Source organism: Marmota marmota, unplaced genomic scaffold (genome assembly GCF_001458135.2).
Source record: "Marmota marmota marmota unplaced genomic scaffold, marMar, whole genome shotgun sequence".
Classification (NCBI taxonomy): Eukaryota; Metazoa; Chordata; class Mammalia; order Rodentia; family Sciuridae; genus Marmota; species Marmota marmota.
Genome location: NW_026000164.1, coordinates 212,545 through 236,313, shown reverse-complemented (window position 1 = coordinate 236,313; position 23,769 = coordinate 212,545). Strand labels below are relative to the sequence as shown.

At 53.8% G+C, this 23,769-nt stretch overlaps 1 protein-coding gene across 6 annotated transcripts in view; it reads left to right on the top strand.

Annotated features, from left to right (window-relative positions):
- Nucleotides 1-23,769, top strand: part of Dpp6 (dipeptidyl peptidase like 6) — an 847,324-nt gene that overhangs the window by 613,482 nt on the left and 210,073 nt on the right. For all 6 annotated transcript variants that reach the window (XM_048786655.1, XM_048786657.1, XM_048786656.1 and 3 more), the window contains exon 5: nucleotides 9,487-9,561. In XM_048786655.1, coding sequence (XP_048642612.1) covers nucleotides 9,487-9,561 — 75 coding nt within the window. The remainder of the gene's footprint in view (nucleotides 1-9,486; nucleotides 9,562-23,769) is intronic.

Below are 23,769 nucleotides of genomic sequence, written 5' to 3'. Positions count from 1 at the left end.
TCTGGTTTATATCTGCCTTTGACTTCATATAATCATTAGACACAGAATTTGAATTTTTATCTCAGTCTCTGAAAGCTAATTAGCCTGACTCCTTCCAGAGAGCGACAGGGTTGGGCCACTGTTACCAGGAGAGCTGGGAGTGGGCCGCCTCTCCAGAGGGCTCCGGGTGGAGCAGGCAGGAGCCTGAGGTCGCCTGCCCCTTTCCCTGTTTTCTCTCCACCCAGTGACTGCAGTGCTTATTCCACCTCCTTAATTCCATTAATTCCACCCCTTCTGCGTCCTTTAATGGCCACGAAGTGCTCCGTGCTGCTGCTGCTGCTCTCTACCCTGTGAGGTGGCGCTGGCAGGAGGAAGCCCCGGGTCTGCCCCTCCCCGTTCTGTGCGGAGCCTGGTGGCTGCACAGGAAGCTCTGCCGGGCGTCACCCCTGGTGGGGACAGGCAGCCTGCTGCATTTCAGCTCCTGAGGTCCTGAGTTCCCCCGCAGGGACATGCCGGGATCAGGCAGGACAGCCAGCCCCCAGCAGCAGGGAGCACCCCCTGCCTCAGGCTGGACGGCACTGGGCACAGAAATGAAACAGGAAGGGGACGTGGCCCCTGGCACGTGAAGACCCAGCCTTGCCGCAGGCGCGCTATGCAAAGCCGCAGTGACCGACTGAATCTGTGGCTGTTTCTGAGTCCCCGAGGACCCCTTTCTTTCCCCCTTTTTCTTTCTTTTTCTCTTTCTCTCATTTTCTAATTCTCTTACTAAAAGAACAGAAAACACGAGTATTTCTTACATGTAGTTATGCTAATTATCATCTCACAGGCCGTCCTTTAATTTTGGAAGGTGTGCAGACTGCTTTCTACGTCATCTGTAGGAGATCTGAAAGTACAGGTCCTCTTCTTGGCCCCAGCAACAGTCCTTGCCAGCCACAGTGGTGAGCTGTCAGTCCCCTGACCAGCTGCGCGTCACTGGACACCCAGGGAAACCTCCTCGGAGCCAGGCTCTGGGTGGGTGGAGACGATTGAGACAGAACACAGTTTCTACCGCTGGGCACCTTTCAGCCTGGGTGTGGGAGGAGTAAGCACTGTGGCAATCTTTCTGCGTTAGAGTGCACTGTGCCCCGAGACCGACCTGCATGGGAAGGAAGAGGGCTGCTGACCCCCTGCACAAGCTCACAGTGCAGTGGCTCAGCCGTCCTTGAACTTGAGGGATGAGTGGCCCGTGGCCTTGGGGCAGAGTGTGAGGCTGGGAGGTTCATATCTCGGGCAGGGAGGTAGGGGGTGCCGTGTGGAGGTTGGTGGCTCCAAGGCCCAGGACCAGGGCGGGATTCATCTTCAGGGACCTTAGTGGCTACTAGACTTTACTGCAAAGCAAACGGAAGGGACAGCAGCTTTGAGCAGGACAGTTCAGTGGGTTTTAGGAAAATGAAGGAGATTTGAGAGAAGGGAAGGTTGACAGTCCAGAAGTCCCCCAGGGCTGCTCCAGTGGAGAGAAGGGCCCCGAGTTAAGGCAGTGGTTTGAGGGGACCCAGGGCACGTGGAGCTCTTGGCCCCCTTCTGGAAGGGAGATGGCGCAGTGCTGGGGTCACCTGGGGGCCGAGCCTGTGTTCATGAGGGGTGGTGGCAGATTGTGGAGGGCAAGCCACACTTGGAGGCAGCGTGCACCAGCTGTTCTGGGTGCTCTCGATGGAGCAGCGTGTCCTAAACCCTGCGCATGGTGCTTACTCCGTGGAAGACCTTAGGAATCCCGCGAGCCACGACGCCTGTCATTCTTATTTGACAGATCAGAAAACAAGAGGTCAAAAGAATTTATTTCTAAGTCACATAATTGGCAGCCGAAGCCTGATCACTGAGCTCAGCTTTGTCTCTTCCAAGCCACCGCGGCCCCTGTCCACAGAGGACTCCAGCACCCCCAGAGGGTGCCTGGAACCTCACCTCTCCAAGCCCTCTGTTTAGTGTTGTTTCCATCTTACCTAAGCTCACCAAGGCCAGAATTTAGGCAGCCTGAGTGTAGCAGCAAAACCAGCATGAATTTCAGTGTCTTTTATCACAATTTCATGGATAGAAATTCATTCTTAACAAAGATTCTGCTAAATCCAGCACTGGATTTTTTTCTTTCCTTGCTAAGTCAAGAACTGTCACCTTTTCCCTTCAAGTAAGCCCCTTACAGCTCTGTGCCATATCTACATGGCCAGCACCAGTGCTCTTTGCTTTGGGGCCCTTATTAGTAAAAGAAGGGTCCCCTGAGGATGAGCGCTGCAGTGCCAACACAGTCTGACCACTGAGGCAGCTAAGTGAGCCTTGGGCAGGTGGCATACACACCACGGACACGCTGGACAGGGGCGATTCACCGCTCGGCAGCGTGGAGCAGGAAGTGAGAGATCTCACAGTACAGTGTCTCAAACATGAATGATTTTTGAAATTTTCCATTCAGCATTTTCAGTCCATGGTTGAATGGGTAACTGCAAGTGCCGGAAGTGAAACCGTGGACAAGGGGGGCTACTGGATGTCACCTCTCGATGGCACAAAGGGCCCCTCTGTTATCGTAGGACTGCAGTTGAACTGGGAGAATGCTACAGCTTCCCGTCCCTAGTCCCTGCCTGCGGGTCCCCCACTGCTGTCTCGGGATCACTCCTGGAGCCACCGGCTCACTGCCCTCAGGCTCAAGATGCAAACTGTGGAGTCAGGTTAGCCTCATGCAGAGATGGCAGCTGCAGCTGAGTCCCAAGGAATCCTGCTGTCAGGTTGGCGAGAGCTTGGCGGAAACACCTGGACACCTCCCGGAGCCACAGCAACGCCACTTTCCCATTTTCTACTTTAGCAACCAGGAAGCAGTACTGGGAATGGCACCCAGGACTTCTAGATGGTTTTTAGATGAATAAAGGGCCAGAGGCAGGCTGTGGCCACCATCACTGAGAATCTCGCCAGCCCCCACTCCCTTCTTCCTGTTGACCAGGGGCCATGCTATGAATCGATGACAACGTATTTAAACATCAGGAAGTCAATCAACAAACACTGTTACAACCAACAAACAGCAGAACATCCATATGATCTAATGGCTAGTGCTGAAGGGGCAAGGGTGAAGCTTGTCAGCAACTTCCAGAAAGTTTCCTGGATGAGGACAGAATCAATAACCACTTAAATATGATGTACTTTATTTACCAAGAACCAACCATCAGTGAAAACTATCCCAGTGGCAAAACCCAAAGCTGTTTCAGATGCAGCCAGCTATTGGGGGGAACCTCACCCTCACCTCAGGATCTAAGATGTTTCTGCAAATAAGTGGAATAAGAGCTAGAAAAGAAAAGGGAAAAAAACCCACATCTTCTTTTCCTATAATTCCATCCCTGGAAAATCCAAAAGACATTAGATTTTTAAAAAATACTTAGTAAATTTGTTAATGTGGCTGAATATAAGATACATACTAACAACAAGAACACCATAAGAACTATAATAAACTATAAAATCTTGTTAAATATTTGAAAAAATGTAAAGATGCAGTATGGTCTTAGATATCAAGATAATATTGAAATGCTAACTCTCTTGAGGTTGATATCAAACCTTAATATAATCCTAATCAGAAATCTGAAAATCCTTTAGTGTCAAACATTTGAAAAAATAATCTTAATTGTTATGTATAAGAATAGTCACCTGCATGTAGCCAGGAGCAGTATCGTCTGCTCTTTTACCTGGAATGAGAAAATAATCGACGTCCCACTCAGCTCGGTAGCAATGACAGATTTCACTTCCAGGCTGTCACTGTGCCCAGGTGTTACGATCCCTCCTTGGAACTCTCACATCTGCCTTGGTAGGTACAGAGGCCCCAGGTCACCTCCACTGTACAGAGGCCCCAGAAGTCACCTCCTCCGTACAGAGGCCCCAGAAGTCAGGAAGTCCTCAGAATCTCAGAGTAAGTGCTGTGAACTGGCCTTTCTGGACCCGCAGTCCAGGCTTCCCACTGTCCAACTCTGCATAGAAACAGCACGGAGTGGTGAAAGTCTGAAGAATCCTAAAGTAGGCTCCCCAGTGATGGCCATTTGACATACAAAGAGCTTGGGGGAAATGGACACATGGCCGGACAGCCAGGCCAGCACCACAGTTCATCCACAAGGAGCTCACGTACAAGTTCATAAAGACAAAAAATTAAATTCCAGTTGTATAAAAGGATCAACTGCTTTGAAAAATCTGTCATTTGGTTTAGTGAAAAATAGAGAACTTTTTAATCAAAATGGGTACTCCAAAAGATAAAAGAGGCTGCTATATTTCACTTACCTTATAAAATTTCAAATACTAAAAAGGCAGATAATATGTGCAAAAAATCCAGGCAACAAATAAAAAGATAGTGTTGGTAATCTATGGAGAGTTCTTCCAAACCGACCAGGAAATGAAAAGTAAGAGGAACTAAACAAGAATATTCCTGGACCGTCTCAGGAGACCCCGAAGCTGAGCCCTGGTCACCTGGGAAGTAGATCTTGAGCTCAGAGTCCTGAATGTGTGGGGTGCTTGGTGGAAACGGGGACCTTGAGTCTCGAGTGTCCCTAGCCGTCGGGGGCCTGGAGGCTGGGAAGGCCAGGGTGTGTGGCTGTAGGGCCTCGAGGAGCCCACCAACTCGGGTGGCGTGGTCCCAGCCAGCACCACCAACGGGTGGCTTGGCTCTACTCAGAAAGTGGTGCTCCTGCGGGTTCCACTGGAGTCCTCTTGGTGTCAGTCTTGGTGTCCCAGTGTGTTCCACTGAGGTTCTACTCCTTCATTTATTTAGATGGAGACGGAGGTGCAGCATCAGCTCCCACCCAGAGCCATCACTACAGATATGAAAAGGATCTCAGGATATTTGGAAGAGCTTTATATTAGTAAGTTTGTCAATGATAAAGAAATAAAGAAATTCCTGAAAGACAGGCATGACCGCGGCTCTCCAGTGGAGAACTTCTTACGGGCACAGCCCTAGGCTCATGCACTAAGTTACTAGCTGAAGCTCCACACGAGGAGAAGTGGCCCAGGCCACTTTCCTGACCAGTCCCACCAACTGGAAGATCAGCCCAGCTCTAAGGGACATGGAGAACACTGTGGTTTGAATGTGTCCTTTGGGTTCACCAGTAAGAAAAGGCCTACGGGTGGTGATTGGCATCAACTGAGGTCCTGAGAGATGGCCCCAGAGAAAACGAGTGACCTTATAAGACAAGGAGGATGTTCAAAAGCCAGCACCCTTGCTCTGACTTGCCACATGGTGCCCTCTGCCACGTCACGGTGCAGCAAGAAGCCCACCAGACTCTGAGCAGATGCTGGTGCCATGTTCTTGGACTTCCCAGCCTCCAGAACTGTGAGGCCAACAAAATTATATTCTTTACAAATTATCCAGTCTCGCGTATTTTGTTACAGCAACAGAAAGGGGACTTAGATATAGGACAATTAGAGAAGAGGAGGAAATCCTTCCCAATCCATTTCTGAAGTCAGGAAGTACTCTGAAAGGAAAACCCAACAAAGATATTACCAAAAAAGTACAACCACAGTTTTCCTTCATGCACACAGATGCAGAAATCCTCAAGGGAATGCGAGCAGGTTGAATCCAACCATAGATAAAAGGATGCTACATCATGGCTGGCTACATTTGCTTCAGGAGTGCAAGGTGCATTTAACACTGGAAGATCAAACAGTGTCATTTCTAATGCCTGCAGACTGAAAAGCAGAAAAGCCTGATCGTCTCAAAAATATTAGGAACTGTTTGAGAAAATCCAACACACGTTTATCATAAAAACTCAGAGCACACTGGAAGTGGAGAGGAGCATCTCCAACCTGACCAAAGCATCCACAGGGAAGGTCCACCACTAGTACCATGTGAACCAGTGAGCAGGCGCTCCTCCCCAAGCCCAGATGAGCACAGGGGTCTTCACACCCACCACTGCCCAGATGGAGCCGCCCTCTCTACAGCACGATAGGGTGATCAGAGGTGAAGAGGAGAAAAGCATCCACAGAAATACATTAAGTAGAAAATTCTTAGGAATCTTAAAAAAAAAAAAACCTAATGAAACAGATTTAGCAAAATTTCAGAATATAAAGTCAAGTTTCTAAAATGTTCTATATTCCTGCAGACTAATGATAGAGAATTCACATTGAAATCAAAATATGCATGTGTGTTTTATATGTGCAAAACATCAATCATTAAAAATTTAGAGATGAATTTAGTAAAATATGGGCAAGACCTGTATGTTGAAAACCACAAGATTTCGCTGAGATAAAGGTTAAAACAACCAACCCTCGTCTCGGGGAGCCTGCAATCTAGTGAGGCTGGGTGATATATAAGATGGAGGAGTGAAATGTGTCTTGTCTTAGATGAGGATTGGGTCTAGGACTTAACCCAGAAAAGGCCATTACAGAAAATTGGTGGCAAAGCTCTCTGTTCTCTGCCTATGGCCGTCGAGGGACAAGGAGGCATCACTTAGAGGTGGGTTTGAGGAAAATCTAAAAGGATGAGGGCACCAGAACATTCCGGCCAGAGGGAAGGAGACTCAGGGTGGGGGCCCTGCGTGGCCTGGGCAGGTGTGGAGGCTGGCATGAGGGGCGGGCGGAGTGGGCGGAGGTGGACAGGCTGGGAGAGGGCAGCCAGGCCGTGCCTACAGGCCCGCACTTGGCCTTCTCCTCCAGTGGGGTGGGAAGCCGTGGGAGCCGGGCAGTGACTTCCACACCAGAAGATGGCCCTGATGGCTGTGGTGGGACCAGATGCCACTCGGGCAGTGAGGGTCTGGAAAGCCAGAAGTCCACTGCAGCATCTCAAGAGCAGTGCCCAGCCTCGGGGTGGGGGCCGGTTCTGCCTCAACTGGAAACCGGTAGCAATTTCTGACCCCCCGGACAGGAGGCGTGCAGAGCAGAGTGAGGAAAATAAGGCAGTCAGCCACCAGGGATGGGTGCTCCTCCTGGAGGGGAGGCGGAAGGTGCCAGAAGCTGGGTTGGGGAGGAGCTGGGGTATGCATGCTGATGCCCTCTGGACACCAGGGGAGCTTCAGGGAGGCAGTCAGATGCGCAGTCTGGGGTCAAGGCCAAGCCCGCCGCGTGCAGACTGCCTGGCAGGATTCTCAGCGGAGCCTGGTTTTTAGGGCCTTGAGTCTGGATGCGTCACCTAGGAGGTAGTTCTTACCAGAGAAGTGAGGGGCCCCAGGGTTAGTCCAAGGTCAGGGAGACCAAGGGAAGCAGGGAAGAGCTGGGAGGGAGGCCAGGAGCCAGGGCACGTGCCCAAGGCCAGGGCAGATGCCGAAGGGGCTTTGAGGAGGGGTGTGGGGGGGTGAGCCCAGGAAGCTGGAGAAGAGCGATTTTGGTTGATTGGCAGGTGAACTGGGAGAGTGGGTTTGAGAGAGAAGAGGGGAGAGAAAACGGGGCACAGGAAACAGTTCTCAAGGGGTAGCCGGGGGTGGGGGGGGGAGTTTCTGAGGACAAAACCCCGTCATCTGCACCATAGATAGGGAGCCAGCGCCCTGTGAGTGGGGAAATGGGCCCTCGACTGTCAATGCAGCACCCTCTAACACCCTTGGGGCCACACTGAGGTAAAGCACCTGTGCTCCCAAGGACGGAAGCCTCTGGACATCACAGGGGGGTGCGAATGCCTAGCGTGTTTTTGGAAAGCAGTCGGGCAGTAGGTTGAATCAAAACTGAAAACAGCAAAAAAAAATCCTTGCTGACCCTCACTCCCAGCCTAAGGTGGCTGACCTACAAACTCCCAGTCTTGGACGGCTGTCATCCTACAGAGTTTAGACCCCTCAGGGAAGGCCTTTGGCGGGTCCTTCTTCACAGGTTGGTGATTGCTGCTGTCAGGAGGCACCGTCCATCCCTCTGGTGTCCTGACTCCCAGGTCTGTATCTGCAGATTCGCCTTCGTGACGAAATTTATTTGTATCCCCCGTAGCACACACTCCTGCCGTCCTTCAGCACAGCGGGAGGAAAGAGGGGCCGTCTGGGGCTGGGGCTCCGGCTGAGCCCGCAGGAGGGTCAGCTTCCCCCTCACAGCGCTCTGTTGCCTACGACTGGGCGTGGTGCACTCGTGGGTGTCCTGTGGAGCGCTAGGCTTCTCCACCTTGCTGTGTTCTTTGGCATGTCCACTGTTAAAAGGGCCCCCAGGCAAGGGCTGAAGTGCCTTCCAGCATCCTGGGTAGGAGAAGGAGTGATGCGTCTCACAGAAAGCACCAGTGTGGTCAGCCTCGCTGGGCGCCCTGGGCCGGGGCCAGTGCCCGGGGCCAACAGCATGCCAGAAGCACACAGAAGGCCAGGCCAGGCCTTGGGCAGTGTCACTGGGCACGGGAAGGCTGGCTGGAACCCAGGCCCATGATTCTCCCAGGGGCGATGGCTCAGTGTCCAGACTGTGTTTCTGGTGACTTCGTGGGGTGTAACCACCAAGAGGAACAAGACTGTCACCGTGAGCGAGGACCGCGTGAGTGAGTGCACATGTGTCAAGGGTGGTGTTCCACGAGCGCCACTCCAGACAGACCAAATCCCTACGTGTCACCGCCTCCAGGGTCTCGCTGCATCAGGAAACATCAGTGTGACGTCACCTGCCCTGTCTCCCTGCTTCCTGGTGTGATCACCTGAGCACGTACAGAGTGACTCACAGCAGGCCGGCAGCGAGGACGCCTGGCCGAGGCCAGGCAAAGTGACGTGGTTGGTGACCACCTGTTGTGCAGTGAAGACATATGACATAAAAAGTGACACCAAGTCCTCTGTGCTGACTCGTGGGGACGCCCACACAGGGTCAGGAAAGGCGCCGAGGCGCGTGTGCCACGTGGTTCTGTTTTAGTGGCAACTCTGCCTGATACATGCCGCGGGGTGTGAGAAGGAAGCAGAGGCTCTCTCGCAGGCCTGCGGCGGGGGTCTGCCAGTGAAGGTGGTTTTTGAGCTTGGGTCTATCAGTCTGTTTTGGTAGACACAGTAACCATTGTTGTGTTGAATTTTGAAAAAAAATTGAAAAAGCATCAGTGAACTAAATGCTGTTCTGCTAACAAGAAAGGCTGCGCCCAGTTTTTCTTTTTCCACTGTTTCACTGGTGCCGCGGAGATGTACATATGGTGGGAGGTTCACACATGCACACATGGCCAACGTCCTCCCCAGGATTCCCCCCGCTCCTCCCTCCCGTCCCCTTCCTCTGCCCGCCCCTTTGATCTCAGGAGACCCCCGTCACCCTGTTCTTTTCCTTTTCTCCTCTAGCCTCCATATGTGAGCGAAGACTATGAGACTTGCCCCTCTGAGTTTAGCTATTTCATGTAACATAAGTTTCCCAAGTTCCCTCCATTTTCCTGCAGATGACGTGATCCCATTCTTCTTCATGGCTGAGTGATCTCATGGTGTGCACACAACTCCACTATTTACCCACCAATGCCGCCATCTTTAGTAGATATCTGCCAGGTGGCTGCTCACCAGTTTCATTAGCTGATTTTGAAAATGGCATCATCAGAGCATTCTACTACAGGATTCTGAGTTGTTACATACAACATTCTATAAATAATTCTGTTTTTTCTTTTTCTTTCAGGAATCATTAAGAGCCATCAGATACGAAATATCTCCAGATAAAAAATACGCACTTTTTTCATATAACGTGGAACAAGTGAGTACCTCCCTTTTCTGTCTACAAAAAAAAAAAAAAATCCGCATCTCTGTTCTGATGCCTCATTAATTATATTTCCTTGAACCTTACTCTTCCTGAGTTTTGAGTCCTGAAATCCTCTGTGGTCCTGGGGTTGTGTCATACTGCCACCTAGGAGAGACGGAAGGTACAGCAACTTCCTTGGCAGAGGAAGAGACATCACTTAGGAGCCGTCTCTCAGGTCTTCTTGGGGAGATGGCCTCTACCCAGAGGTCCACCTCTCCTTGCTGGGCACCCTTCCTGCATTATCTGAAACCATGCCCTTCACCCTGACAACAGAAGGCACTTCCATCCCCCTACACACCGCGTGCATTGCCTCCTGGTGCCCGTGCTTGATGAGAACGGCGCCGTTGCTCCTGTTTTATAGAAACGCTGTCCTCAGCACTGTATATCGACATCTCATCAGATTCTGCCAGAATTCTCTGTGAAACTCACCCTGGGCTCGAGAAGCAGCCTAAAGCTCCCCCGAGCCTGGGTCTCTTTTCCTTCTTTCCTCTCTCCTTCCTTCTTCCTCCTCTTTTCTCTCCCAACTTTGTTCCTCCAAATGTAGTTTTTGAATCTGACTTGGTGGCTCTATTACTTATTGGGTGTTTCAGATTTACTCCTCCAAGTGCAGACTTTTTCAGTTCCATGTTCAGTTTGTTTGTTTAGTTTTGCTTTCTAGAACGTCTGTTATCTATCTATAAGAGTCTGGATAGAGAAATAAAAACTGGGCATCTTGATCTGTTTGACTGGGTGCAGTTGGTGAACCTGACACCCTCCAGGACCGTGGCTAGCTTTGGGACGCTGCGTCTCCTGTGCTCACCCTCAGCTGGCTCTGGGTGTGGAGTGCCTGGGCATCGCCTCCTGGCATCCCTAGATCGTGCCTGTGTCATGTGCTTCACCTCCCTTGGACACCCCCCAAACCGTCACTGTACACCCGAGTAAGGAACGTCTTCAGCAGAAGGACTCTCCTTTGGCTGTCCCAGGAGGGGGCAGTTCTTTGCTCAGAAGGTTTGAGGTTCTATAACTAGACAGTCGCTTGGTCACCAGAGGACCCAACAGTGGGACCCGATACCTTGTGAGGTAATGAACATCCTGCTCCCAGGAGCCTTGGGAATGAAGTCCCAGGCTGGTTCCTTGCACTTTAAGAATTTGGGAAAATCACAGTTGTCAAGTAGGTTTGAGAAAGAGTAAGCCCAAGCACAGATTTCCATTTTCTAGGCTGAGATACTTGCCTGCAGTGTGGAAAAATAATCCAAACCATGTTTTCATTTTTGTGGTCCAGACTTACAGTTGGCAAAGTGTGTTGATGTCCAATGTCTTCTTTCTTCTCAAAAAATCATTGCTGTCCCAAAGAGCTAATGTTTGCTAAGTGAGTTTGTTTTGTTCTTTTGTAGATAAAATGTCTTATCATTTCATAATGTACTGAATCTGGAGGATTTTCTTGAAACTCAGGTAGATGTTGGGGGAACACTAACTTTTATCTTGAAAACCATCCTGACTATTAATAGGTAAAAATTGCCTCGAAATAAACTTATTTAATTAGAACATCATGTTCCTTTATGCTGAGGGATATTTGACAAACACAGTTTTCAAAACTCTTGGGGGGAAGCAAAAAAAAAAGGAATTTTAAAATGCAATATTTTAGATCATTTTAAAAAATTAATGCATTTGATGATTTTCTAAAAGGAAAGAGAGATTATATCTGGAAAATATTTTTCCTTTAGAGAATAAGAATAAAAAGCCCCTGAACATTGTGAAGAATCTCCCACAGAGTTTAAAGGCGTGAATGTGGGTCTGTCCTGTGGCCGGTGGAGCTTTGTTCTGTTCCAAATAGCTTTTCCCCCAAATCTCGTCTAAATCGAAGCCCAGTTGATGGCCTGGTCATTGAGTTGGAGGATGGTCGGCGTGGGACGGGTCTGTTCGGCTCTCTGCTGCTGCACAGCCAACCTGCCACCCACAGTGGCCCGACGCACGCAGCATCAGTAGCGCCTGGCCTCTGTGGGTCAGGATCTGGGTCAGCTTAGCGGCTCCTCTGACTCAGAGGCTTTCACGGGACTGCAGGGGTCCACTGGGTAAGGAGCCGCTTCCAAGCTCCCTGTCCCCTCACGAACAGGACTCAGCTCCTCCTGCACCGTGGGCTCCTGGCCCAGTCCCTGGCCACAGAAGCCTCTTCAGAGGACAGCCCCAGACATGGCCGCATCGGAGCAGCAGCGAGCCAGTGTCAGCAGGTTGGATGTCACAGGTTCAATGACCTAATGACAGACGTGGCATCCCCACGTGTTCTGTGGGTCAGCCCACTCACAAGGCAGCAAGACCAGGGTGGGGGACCCTGAGTCGTCTCAGGTGTGGCCTCCCCCACCACCAGAGTCCTCGCAGGAGGGCCTGTCCTCACGTTTGCCTGGTGCCTAACTGTCCTGCGTCTGCTCGAAGGACGTGCTCTGTGCGTGGAGACTATGATGAGCCCCTTTCTTTCTCACGCAGCCCTAGAGTTCCAGGAAGCGAGAGAAGCAGGGGGTGAGCACAGCCAGGCCTTGAGAGCGCGCTGGGCAGGGAGCCGGTCCCCTCGCTTCTTGGTGACCCTTAGCTGGCCAGGGCCAGACAACCGCAGCCTGTCTATCAGAGAAGTGGAGATAATAGGCCATTCCATCATGACTCAGGGGTATCGTGAGAGCCAGTGGGGACAATCAACTGTCTGAGTTTTGTACACAGTCAGTAGATGACGTGAGAAGATCCTCAGCCCAGATCTTGATAAGCAGTGAGTTCTCCATACTGTCATCTTATGGCCATTGTACACTCAAGCTGAGCAAAGATCCGACCTAAACCCACAGAATATGCAGTGCTACTAGGATTTTCTTAGGAGCCCACAGAAAAACTTATTTAAAAATTTTTTTTTAAAGAGAGAGAGAGAATTTTTTTAATATTTATTTATTTTAGTTTTCGGCAGACACAACATCTTTGTTGGTATGTGGTGCTGAGGATCGAACCCGGGCCGCACGCATGCCAGGCGAGCGCGCTACCGCTTGAGCCACATCCCCAGCCCCAAGAAAAACTTATTTTATTGTGTGCTAATTACTTTCAGAATCTCAAGTTCAGCCATAAACGTATGTAGATATATTTCTTTTGGTGTACTAGTACATTTTTCAAAGGGTGTTTAGATTGTATATGAAAAGGAAGGTTTCCTAGGGTGTATTCTTATGTTCTGTTTGTCTCCCGGTCACTCAGCGCAACAGCCCCCCACAGCCTCCTCCTGAGAGGGGAGAGGTCCCCGGTGCAGCCTCCTCCTCCTGAGAGGGGAGAGGTCCCCAGTGCAGCCTCCTCCTTCTCAGAGGGGAGAGATCCCCGGTGCAGCCTCCTCCTCCTGAGAGGGGAGAGGTCCCCAGTGCAGCCTCCTCCTCAGAGGGCAGCTTCTAGTTGCTCGCCTCTTCCTGGATAGAGCCTCCTGCTCAGTCCTGAGTCAAGATGACAGGACACGAGTTCCTCATGAAGGAGTCTGAAGCTGTCCCCGCGGGACAGACGGCCACTCTCCCTGCACTTGTGGGGACTGGTGCAGCCGGTTTTTCCAACTAAGGGACTGTCGAATTCATGATTCACGTAGAGCTTGAAATGCCCACAGGACGGTCCTGACGGTGCACGTGTGGCAAAGTAGCCCATCTGGGCATCGCGGTCTCGCGTGCCCCTGCTCCTGGGGTTGCTGTTTATCTGTGAGAGGAGACGTTCAAAGACACTGAGACTTACCACCCAACACAAGCTCGGCTGTCAGCTCTGAGCCGGGTGTTTGCACTGACGTGCGACCGTGCCCAGTTAGTGGCCCAGCTCTGCAGACGTGCACTCCTGCGGAGTGGAGGCCGCCCTTGCTGTGATGTGGCTCTCGTGCTGACCGCCTCCCTCCTGGTTGGAACTGCTGAGGTCTTTCCAGGAGTCACCAAGGAAAGCCTTCTTTGTCCTGTACGGTGGGACATGTTCACCTGAGCCCTCTGTGTCCCTTTGCGGGGCCCACCTCTAGTGACCAGCTGACTCTCGTGTTCGTGCTGGATGACCCTGTGCCCCCCCAGCTGCGGCGGCCGTGAAGGGCGGACTCTGAAGCAGTGTGTCCGGCCACTCTGCAGCCGCCCTGCTGTCCTGCCCGAGCCTGGCAGCGGCTGTGATGGCGGGAACCGAGGACAGCTGTCAGCAACCCTCCCTCTTCCTCCAGAGAAGATGAATCGCCCACAGGACCAGGAGCCGTCCCAGCCCCGCCTGGAAGTGCACCCGGACCCCGTCAGCACTTCTCAGAAGCCCATTTACGCCGGGATTTGTTTCTGTGTCTGTTTCAAGCAGCTCTCCTTAGCCACGCCTATCCTAACGGTTCAGATTGCCTTGCGAGCACGCGGCACCTTCCTCTTTAACTATTTGAGGCCACTTGCCCGTGACTCTCACCGTGTGAGGTCACTGAAAATGCTCATTAGCTTTTTGACGTGTATGGTTTTGTGTCACTCAGAGCTAAGCACTGAGCGTATGTTTCCCAGCACCGTGATGTCAAGGAACGCACGCGAGGCCTCGGGGCACCCTTCCAGGGCTGAGTCCGATCAGAAGGCAGGTGACAAAGGGAATGGGCCTCACAGACATCGGCAGGAGGAGGAGCCTCCTCCTGGGTCTGAACTCGGCCGCTGGTGGTTGGGCCTTTCTTGTTTTTGAAAGTATAGGTTTTCGGCTTGCTGTTGTTGTTTTTGTTATTGTGCTATTATTTGAACACAAAACTGCTTCAAAACTCTCTCTCTCTCTCTCTCACACACACACACACACACACACACGGAGTTTTTACTCTGGGGGTTCATTTTATGTATAGCTCTATTCAGGTTTTGGAGCTAAATTTAAAAGCACAGATGTAGACATAGAAAAAATGTAGCTCAAGCCATGATTCTTTCCTCAACAGTAGCAAGTGTGGAGATACTTCTGTGTGAGTGTGTGTGTGTGCTTGTGTGTGCATGTGTCTGCATGTGTCTGTGTGTGTGTGTGTGCCTCTTTGTGTACCTGTGTATGTATGTGTGTGCCTATGTGCATGTATGTGTGTATGTGCCTGTGTGTGTGCCTGTGTGCCTGTGTGTGTGTCTGTGTGTGCACCTGTGTGTATGCGTATGTGTGCCTGTGTGTGTATGTGTGCGTGCCTGTGTGCATGTGTGTGTGTCTGTGTGTGCACCTGTGTGTATGTGTATGTGTGCCTATGTGTGTATGTGTGTGTGTGTGTGCCTGTGTGTGTGTGTCTGTGTGTGGGTGTGCCTGTGTGTGTCTCTGTATGTGTGTGCCTGTGTGTATGTGTGCCTGTGTGTGTATGTCTGCCTGTGTGTGTATGTGTGTATCTGTGTGTATGTCTGTGTGCATGTGTGTGTGTACCTGTGTGCATGTGTGTGTGTCTGTGTGTGTACCTGTGTGTATGTGTATGTGTGCCTGTGTGCACCTGTGAGTATGCGTATGTGTGCCTGAGTGTGTATGTATGTGTGTTCGCCTGTGTGTGTCTGTGTGTGTGTGTGTGCCTGGTGGGGGGCAGCATTCCCAGAAGAGGCTGGAGGCAAAGAAGTGGCTGCTAAGCTGAGGACAGGTACTGGGACATGAGGGACAGTCCCGCAAGTGGCTGCAGAGTGTCTGAAGGCAGCCTGGAGACAGAGAATGGCTGCCGCAGCGTCCCACGGCAGGCAGTGATAATGAATGGCAGTATAGTGATGATTCTTAAAGACCCCAGCTCACGGAGGGGCTCTGGGTAATCAGAATTAACAGTGATGTCTGTGTAATTGGTAGTAAAAGAAATGAAGAAATGTAAATGAGTGGAGCAGTGCGACTGAGTGACACAGGCCGAGAGCACAGAGAGCATTAGTGGCTCTTATTATGAATGGCCCTCATTGTAATGTAGTCAGGGAACAAACGACTCAGATTCCTCCTGAAAGATTTGTTCTTGGGTTCCAATTTAGCAGTCCATGATTGTGGGCGCGCTCGTTAACAGCAATTATATGCAGAGACTCAAAGCTGATTAATATGGACCAAGCCACCGAGGCCTGCGAGCCAACGATTAGAGCTTAGAGACTCACTGTGCGCCATTATCTCTGCTTTGCGGCTGAGCATTTTTGTGCTACTGAAAACTGTAAAGACGAGTAACTGTGGTGAGTCAGGACCAGCTGCATTTCAGACCTTCAGAACCAGCTCCTGTGGAGAGAGTGACTTAACCGGCGCTGAGTCGAGATGCCTCCTAGGGCATCGCCAGCAATATCGCGTGCGTGCCCATCTTGGTGCCCGTGAATCAGACCACTATTTCCAGAGGCAGGCGAGGAGGTGCTTTGCTTTGCTCCTACCCAACTAAAATGATCTTGGGATTGCAGATACATGTTCCAAAACGTGGTTTCAGAAGCTAACCAAGTCCCACTCTGTCCTGAGTGTGCTCCATGGGAGGAAGCGGTGTCCCTTGCCCCACCCGTCCCCCTGCGTCCTGGTGGGGCCTTGCAATCCTGCAGTTTTAGCAGACCACATGGCATCTGTGTTGTGGTGGCGTCCTCTCCCCACACCACTGGGTTTTTGTTATGGACTGCCTCTTATGGCTCAGGGCCCACCAGTGGGCACCGGAGCCTCAGCATTGGCCGCAGGCTGCACGTGACAAGGCACAGAACCCCATCGCTCGGCAGGTTCTTCTGGTGCAGCTGCTGCAGTGGTATTTTGGGCCAAGTCCATAGCTCTGGGCCTTGAAACTGTAGAAATTAATGAGCATGAGTGATGAGTTGCTAAAGTCCTAAATTGTGTGCCTCCCTGGGCCGGGCAGCGCCCTCTCCCTGCTGGTACCACGGGGTTTGTGCTTGCAGGGCCCCCCACCCCGAGTGTACGTGGTGTGCGCATGTGTGGGGGCAAAGGGACTCTCAACAGTTTCCCTGAGTGGGGACGGCGGGGAGGGACTTGCAGTGCCCTTCCCCCTGCTCTCTCCAGTCTGCTGCGTCCTGGGGCAGCACATGCTGAAGAGGGGCTCTGGGTAAAGTGGAGGGAGCAAGGCCGGTGGCTTGCTGCCTTCCTAGCCCAGCCTGGCACCTCAGCTGTGAGAGGGTCTGAGTTATTTTGGACTGCCCTGCCAGCTACCGGGGATAACCAGTTACCAGGAGATGAAAAGCCTTTTGGTTTCTTCATATGAGAATGGAGAAGTGTAAAGGTTCTGGGGTTCCCGATTAGAGCTGGCAGAGATCCACCCCACTAACAGCTTCTTAGAACCAGCCAGTACTTCCATCTGCGTAATGTGACGGCAAGTGGCCTTACTTGCCTGTCCCTCCCCCGAGTTACCGGATTGTTCTGACAACTTCCGAGCCCGGGGGGCGTCCTGAGGAGCCAGGGAGAGCTGCTCTTGGCAGACTCCCCTAGGTTGTCATGACTTGGATGCCAGTGGCACCCTCTGCTGACACTCACCAGGACCCTGGAGTGGTGACAGCGAGCCCCTGAGTGACAGGGAGCAGCGGGGAGGGAGAAGACAGGCTGGCAGGTGCCAACGCTTCCCAGGTGTTTAAATGTCACGGTGAAGGTTTGTGACGTGGAACCCAGAAAGGGATAGAAAGATAAGAAGAGCACAGCAGCTGATTGTGAAGCCGGACAAGCCCGTGTGGGGACCAGCGGGCACACTACAGAGGCCAGCGGCCAGCAGGACTCGGGGTGCTGGGGTGCAGGAGGCTCAACACCTGGTCCATGCTGGAGCAAGAGCCTGGACAGACAGAGCACTTTCCACACTGAGCCCTCGTTGGCCTCTGAGTTTCCCAGGTCAGCAGTGGTCCTGCGCATTGAGGGGTGGTCAACGGTGGCCCAGCCTGCCTCTCTGGTGACTTCCCTCGCACGCACACTGAACCCTTCACTCACTGACTGTGGTCAGTTTCCTCCCAGCTGAGGCCGAGGTCTTCTTTCCTGGGGAAGGCAGAGAACCGTGGCAGGGGCAGCTCTGCCTGTGGGGCACCATGTTGGTGAAGGTAACTTTGTGAGCAGGGGAGTTGCTTGCTGGTGGCTTGCTGGCTATGCCTGGGGACACGGACGTGTGGTCTGTGTCTGCCCTTCTCCTGATGTGGAGCCGCCTGTCCCTGACAGCACCTTTGCCACCTTCATGTCCCCAGTCTCATGCATTACGGTCCCAGGGCTCTGTGGAAAGCCGTGTGCTGCACAGCTTCATGAGCTGCCTGGTTGGGAGCATGTCCTGGTTGTTCACGGAGGACAGAGGACGGGGCTAGGGACAGGGAGGGCTAGGAGGAGAAGGCCTGGGACACAGGAGGGTGCAGTGACGGCTGGTGGAGCCCTGGGAACAGAGAGAACCAGGCCACAGGGCCACGAAGACATGGTGAACCTGTCGCCCTTGCTTGTTTACACTGTCCCCTTGAGCAGAGGGTAGGGGGGTCAGAAATAAGCTGACTTACAGGACTCCCGTGGCGGGCTGTTCTCCACCTCGGCAGTCTCTACCTCGAGCTTCCAAAATATGCAATCTCACCATCTTGAAAGAAAGCGGGACCCAGGAGCCCTCCCGCCCAGCCCTCCTGTCCCTTCCTGTTCCCCTCCCTGCTCTCTGCCACAGGCTGAGCTCAGCCTCCCACACGCCCAGGGGAGGCCCCACTGTCCCATTCTACAGATGGAAACCCGGGGCCTAGGACAGCACGGGGCTTAGCCAGCACTTGGGGGGAGGCTGTGGCTCAAGGTGCCGGGTCTGTGAGGCACCTGCTCTTAGCACGGGTTGCTGCCCAGGTCAGGGGCATCTGGTCTTGGCCCCACCACCATGTCGAAGCCCTCTCTGGTCTCACCAGCAGTCTCTGGCCTCTGCATTCACGGTGTCCACCCTGCTCAAGTTGGCCTCTTGGCAGAACTGAAGCTGCTGGCCACCCGTGTCCTGAAGGGCTGCTCCCCTCCCCTGGTCAGTTAGGGTCCGTCCTGAGCTCAGACTTGGGCGGCTTTCCCAGAGCCCTGTGTGACGTGGCCTTCCCAGGCCACACGCTGTCCCTGGGCACCTTCAGCGCTGCAGTAACAACACCAGTTGGGGTTGCCCGCGGGTCGTAGCAGAAGCCCACGGAGGCTTTGGGAAGTGCTGACTCGGCTCAGCCTAAATCCTTCTGGGAGCTGGACGGCCTCACAGTGACTGTACCCTGACTCGTCCCTTGGCCCACACTCCCCCCTTCCTTCGTCTGACAAAAACACATTAAAAACCACCACCACCTCTATTGGCCAGGACTCGGGTATGGGCCTGTGTCCACCCCACCCAGCCATCCCCACCAGCACCCTGCCCTTTGGAAGTGTCCACTCTCTGCTCCCGTGGCCACCACCCAGTGCTCCCACCCTCACCTGTTGTCTAAGGAGCCACATTCAGCTGTCTGTGGCCACTTTGCCTCAGACACCCCCGTGTCCATGCATCTTCCAAGTTGCCTTCAGGGTGACATTCTGTGTGACAGCCAGATGACACATTCCTCTGCTTGGCTCCCTTCTCATCTTCCTGCCACTGTCCCTATCACTCGCCTCAGGGAGAGTCCATGTGCTGAGGACAGCGTCCACTGCACACCCCACCTCAGTGTCCTTGCTCCTGTGCCCTCTGCCAGGAGACTGTCCTCCACCACCCGACTCCATCCCCAGCCCCCAGCAGGACCCTTCCCTGACGGCAGGTGCGAGTGCGCTGCCCGCCAGCTCCGCCGGGTCCTCTGCAGACAGTTTTCTCGTTGCCACTGAGGCATCTCCGTCCCACGACTTTAAGACCCTGAAGGTGCCTCACTTGGACCGACCCATAAGAGGTCCTCCAGAACACAGGCGTCCATGGTGCTGCTGCCCAGGGGCTGCTAGGGGCCCTCTGGGCTGGCAGCATTTGTGGGGAAGGCAGTGTTTGTCCCAATTGTTCAGGAAGCCTGCAGTGGCCACAGGCTCAGCTCCGTGACTTGGATTTGTTTGATCAAATGCGTCTTCATAGCTGCCCCTCGGAGAGATCTGTCCTGTGGGGGGTGTGGTGCCACACTGAGGCTGTTGGCCACTGTTCATGGGCTGTGGACCCCAACCTACAAGTCCCCTGGACTTGCATGCTTTCATGCCACGGGGTACAGAATTTAATTTTATTCTCCTTTTTTAAGGCCTATCCAATTCTTTGAGTTTTGAGACCTGCATGGACTTGTGCACTGCAGCCACATGTCAGGGGACTGAGCAGGAACCCCTGGTGGCCTCTTCCCAGGCAGGCATTCCTCCACCCGCCCCTGGCACCCCCAGCCTCACTTCCGTCCCTGTATCTGCCTTTTCTAGAATGTCCTAAAGTGGCACAAATGGCATCTTACCTCTCAGACTAGCTGCGCAGTGGACAGTCTTTTGTGTCCAAATCTGGGGAGACTCCCAGGCTCCTCCCACATCTCACTGGCCTCTCAGCTGTGGCATCCCAAGGCTTGTCCTGAGGGAAGGTCTTTGTTGTCTTGGTGAAACACAGAACACTGGGCGAGACACGAGGGGTTTCGTCCTTGGCTTCAGTGTCAGAACCTGGCTGGCCTCTGAGTGCTGCACCCTCCCCACAGCCACAGAATGCCTGTCCCCAGAAGAGTCACTCAGGAAGAACCAGAAGGGTGGGTGAAGGGAGCCTTAGCAGGGCAGGGCCCTCTGCACAGCAATCCCAGGTCCAGAAGGTCAGGGTTCAGCACCGCTGACGTGGTTGTCGGTGGGGAGAAGACGACCAGAGACGTCCCGGGCCCAGGAGAGGGGACAGCAGAGACGTCCTGGGCCCAGGAGAGGGGACAGCAGAGACGTCCTGGGCCCAGGAGAGGGGACAGCAGAGACGGGTCAGGTGCAAGATAAGAGAACAAGACACGTCCCGGGCCCAGGAGAGGAGACAACAGAGACGTGCCGGGTGCAGGAGAGGGGACAGCAGAGATGTTCTGGGCACAGGAGAGGGGACAGCAGAGAGGTCCTGGGCCCAGGAGAGGGGACAGCAGAGAGGTCCCGGGCCCAGGAGAGGGGACAGCAGACATGTCCCGGGTGCAAGAGAGGAGACAGCAGAGACTTCCTGGGCCCAGGAGAGGAGACAGCAGACATGTCCCGGGTGCAGGAGAGGGGACTCAGAGACGAGCTGGCACAGGCTCTCTGTGCAGGGGAGATGATGGTCTGCCCACGGGGAGGGCATGAGGCCCCTCCTCACAGCGGTGGCAGGCGCGGGTCCCGGTCCTGGCTCCTGGGTGGAGGAGAGGCTTGATGGAGGAGCTCTGAACGGGGACAGAGCCCTGCTCCTTCCTCCCCCACTCCTTCCTTCAGCACCTGTAACGTCGACCACCAGATGCACACAGGGACCAGGGCTCCTGGTGAAGATGCGGAAGCAGGACAGAGCCCAGGCCCCGGAGGCTGGCAGCCACTGCCCCCTAGACTTGTGATCTAGGAAAGCCAGCCTTGATTGCCTAAGCCACTGCCACAGGAGTGTGCCCCATGTGACTTGCCGCTGCTGTGGCCTCCTCCTGGAACTGCTCCCAACCCGTCTAGCTGGTGCTGTCCTCAGGACTAAGGTGACCGTGTCTGGCTGACCACTCCCGGAAGCCTGGGCACACACCCTGCAGTCACCTCCTCATTGTTGAGCCCAGGCTCCTCAAGAGCAGCCACTGTCCTCTCTTGGCACCTAACAGGTGATCAGCAAGTAGCTGTTCGGTAAAGAGAAGAGCGAGTGAAGGCCCAGGAAGGAGACAGGGAAATGGACAGGTGCTAGGAGGGACGTCTCTCAGCAGCTGCGGGTACAAGGCCAGGCTGCCTGCCCGCTGGCCAAGGTGGCCTGCCTCAGGGGCTCACTGGGAGCAGCTGCCAAGACTTGAGGCAGAGTCGGCCCCAGGGCCCTCACTGAAATCTTTCCCCTCATGTTACAGCGAGAAGCAAGCCTCATCCTGGTTTCTCATTACGGAGACCTTTCTCGGCTGCATCATTAGCTTATGACCCATTTCCAGGACTTCATCAGCAGGCTCTACTCAGCGCCGCAGACTGCACTAGTTTCAGTAATGCCCAGCGCGTAAGAGTGGCTGTGCTGTAGACGCCAAGATCCACAGGCCTCACGGGGTTAATCATTTATGTGTGCCGGTGGAACGGTTCTATGAATTAAATCAAAGTTTAATTGTGATTTTAAATCTCTCTGCGTGTCTGAGGCTACTACGTGCCCCTTGTCTTTGCTGAGTGTGAATCCAATGTGCACTCAGTGACCTGGTGGCCTGGGACATCCTCTCCATAGTGAGTGGGGGCTTATTGCACTGTGACAGGGAGTGTGTCCTCTCAGAGCCCTGACCAGGGACACCGGCTGGATGCCACGTGTCCTTGCCCTCGGCTCTCCTTGAGCTGTGCCGGGGCGTGTGGCCCTCGTTCTGTTGGGTTTGTCGTTCCTGCTGACGGTTAGTTTGTTGTTTTCATTGGACAGTGGGATGGCGGGTTGGGTGGTTTTTTCCTCTTTTGGTCTTGTTTGTGATATCTTCTAAGAGTTCTGCTCCGCCCTGGCTTCCCTCCCGCTTGTTGGGGTCATTGACTGCGTTGAGGCAGGTGCCTTCAAACGCTCCCTCTCTCCCTCCCTCTGCCGGAAGGTTTTCCCTTAACGTGTGTTGATTTTAACGCAGCCCATGGCTGTAGAATCAGAATTCTGGGACTGAAGGGCAATTGGCAGGTATCTGACTTACTCTCTGCCAGACTTCTCCAGAAGAGCCCCGGGCTGGCTCTCAGGGACACAGCTCATCCTTGCAGACCACCCCATGTGACATGATTTTGCCAAGCTCCTCTTAACTGTCTAAGCCTGCTGTTTGAAAGGTCTCCTCTGCTAGACTTGCTCCACCTTTGCACACAGTGTCCTAGAAGTGTCCTGGGTGATGGGAATGTCCCATAATGGCACTCCTGGAGACGGGGCTGCCACCCCCTCGTGCCTGCAGAGCACTTGCAGTGTGACTGATGTGACGAGGATCTCGATCTGTAGTTTTGTTTCTTTGTAGTTAACTTAAAATCACATGGCCAAGTGCAGGATGGACGGCTCTCGAGCAACATGGACGAGGCGCTCGAGGACCCCCAGGTGCTGAGGATAGCCCTCCCACCTGCACCTCCGGCCGGTCCCCTGCAGCCCAGAACTCGGCTAGAACATGTCTGGATCCACCCCTGAGCAGCTGGGTCACCTGAAGTGACAGGATTTCCTAGCATCTCTTTAGAACCGTCCCCATCACAGCGTTCAGATGTGTTCCGAGCTGAAGGCTCTGGCTGGGCCCACACTAGAAATGGAGAGCTAAGCTTGGCGGAGGTACCTTCATCTGCTAACGAGGCAGGCACCACCGGTGACGCATGCCCAAAGAGCTCTTCTGTTAACATGTTTACCGACTCACGCAGCGTCTCAGGCCAGGCGAAGAAGGAAGGTGCCAGCGTCAGTGCACCCCTTGGACGACACCCAGGACGTGCACGATGGCTCTGCACTGGGCCTCGTGGGATGGCGGAGGAGGCGACCCTGGACCAGGAAGCAGAAAAGCAAGTGTGGTGAGCCTCACCCTCCTGGAGGGCTGCAGCATCCGCCGTTGGCAGTGAGGTCAGAGACCAGAGATGCAGGGACAGTGCCACCAAGACCACTGGGGGAGTGGCAGCCAGTGACGAGGAACTGAGGGGCAGCTGGCTCCCTGTGGCTCCGTCCTGGGCCTGGTGAGTGTTAATGGCAGGAGGTTTGGGACCTGGGAGGTTAGGATCAGCTGAGGGGCGAGCTCTGCCCAGGCCCTGGAGACTGGTGACTGCTGGCAGTGGTGGTGGTGGCTGTCATGAGGACAATGATAGCGACCACCACAGTGACAGGGACACCGATGACAGCCCTGCTGACTGCAGTGCTGACAAGGCCCAGGTGACGTGGAGGCGAAGACGGTGACGAGCAGAGGAGCACTGTCACCCTCCCCGTGAGACCTCTCTGCTGAAAGAGCAAGGTGATCGGGAGTCTGGAAGGAGGCGGACAGGGGACATTGGCACCACCCCGCGGGGCTGGACGAGGCGGTCAGGATGAGGGCTCTGCTCCATCCACAGCATTTCCACCACTCGGACGTGAAGAGGCTGCTGCAGCAGAGGAGCCCCCGGAGCCGGCCACACCCCCTGGCCAACACCCAGGACCTGGGCCGACATGGAACGCTTCACTCAGGGGGAGTTAGGTGGCCCTGTGTGTCCAGGGTCAGGGAGGGCGCAGGTACCCGTCCCCTGGACTATGCTCTCTGCTGTACCATC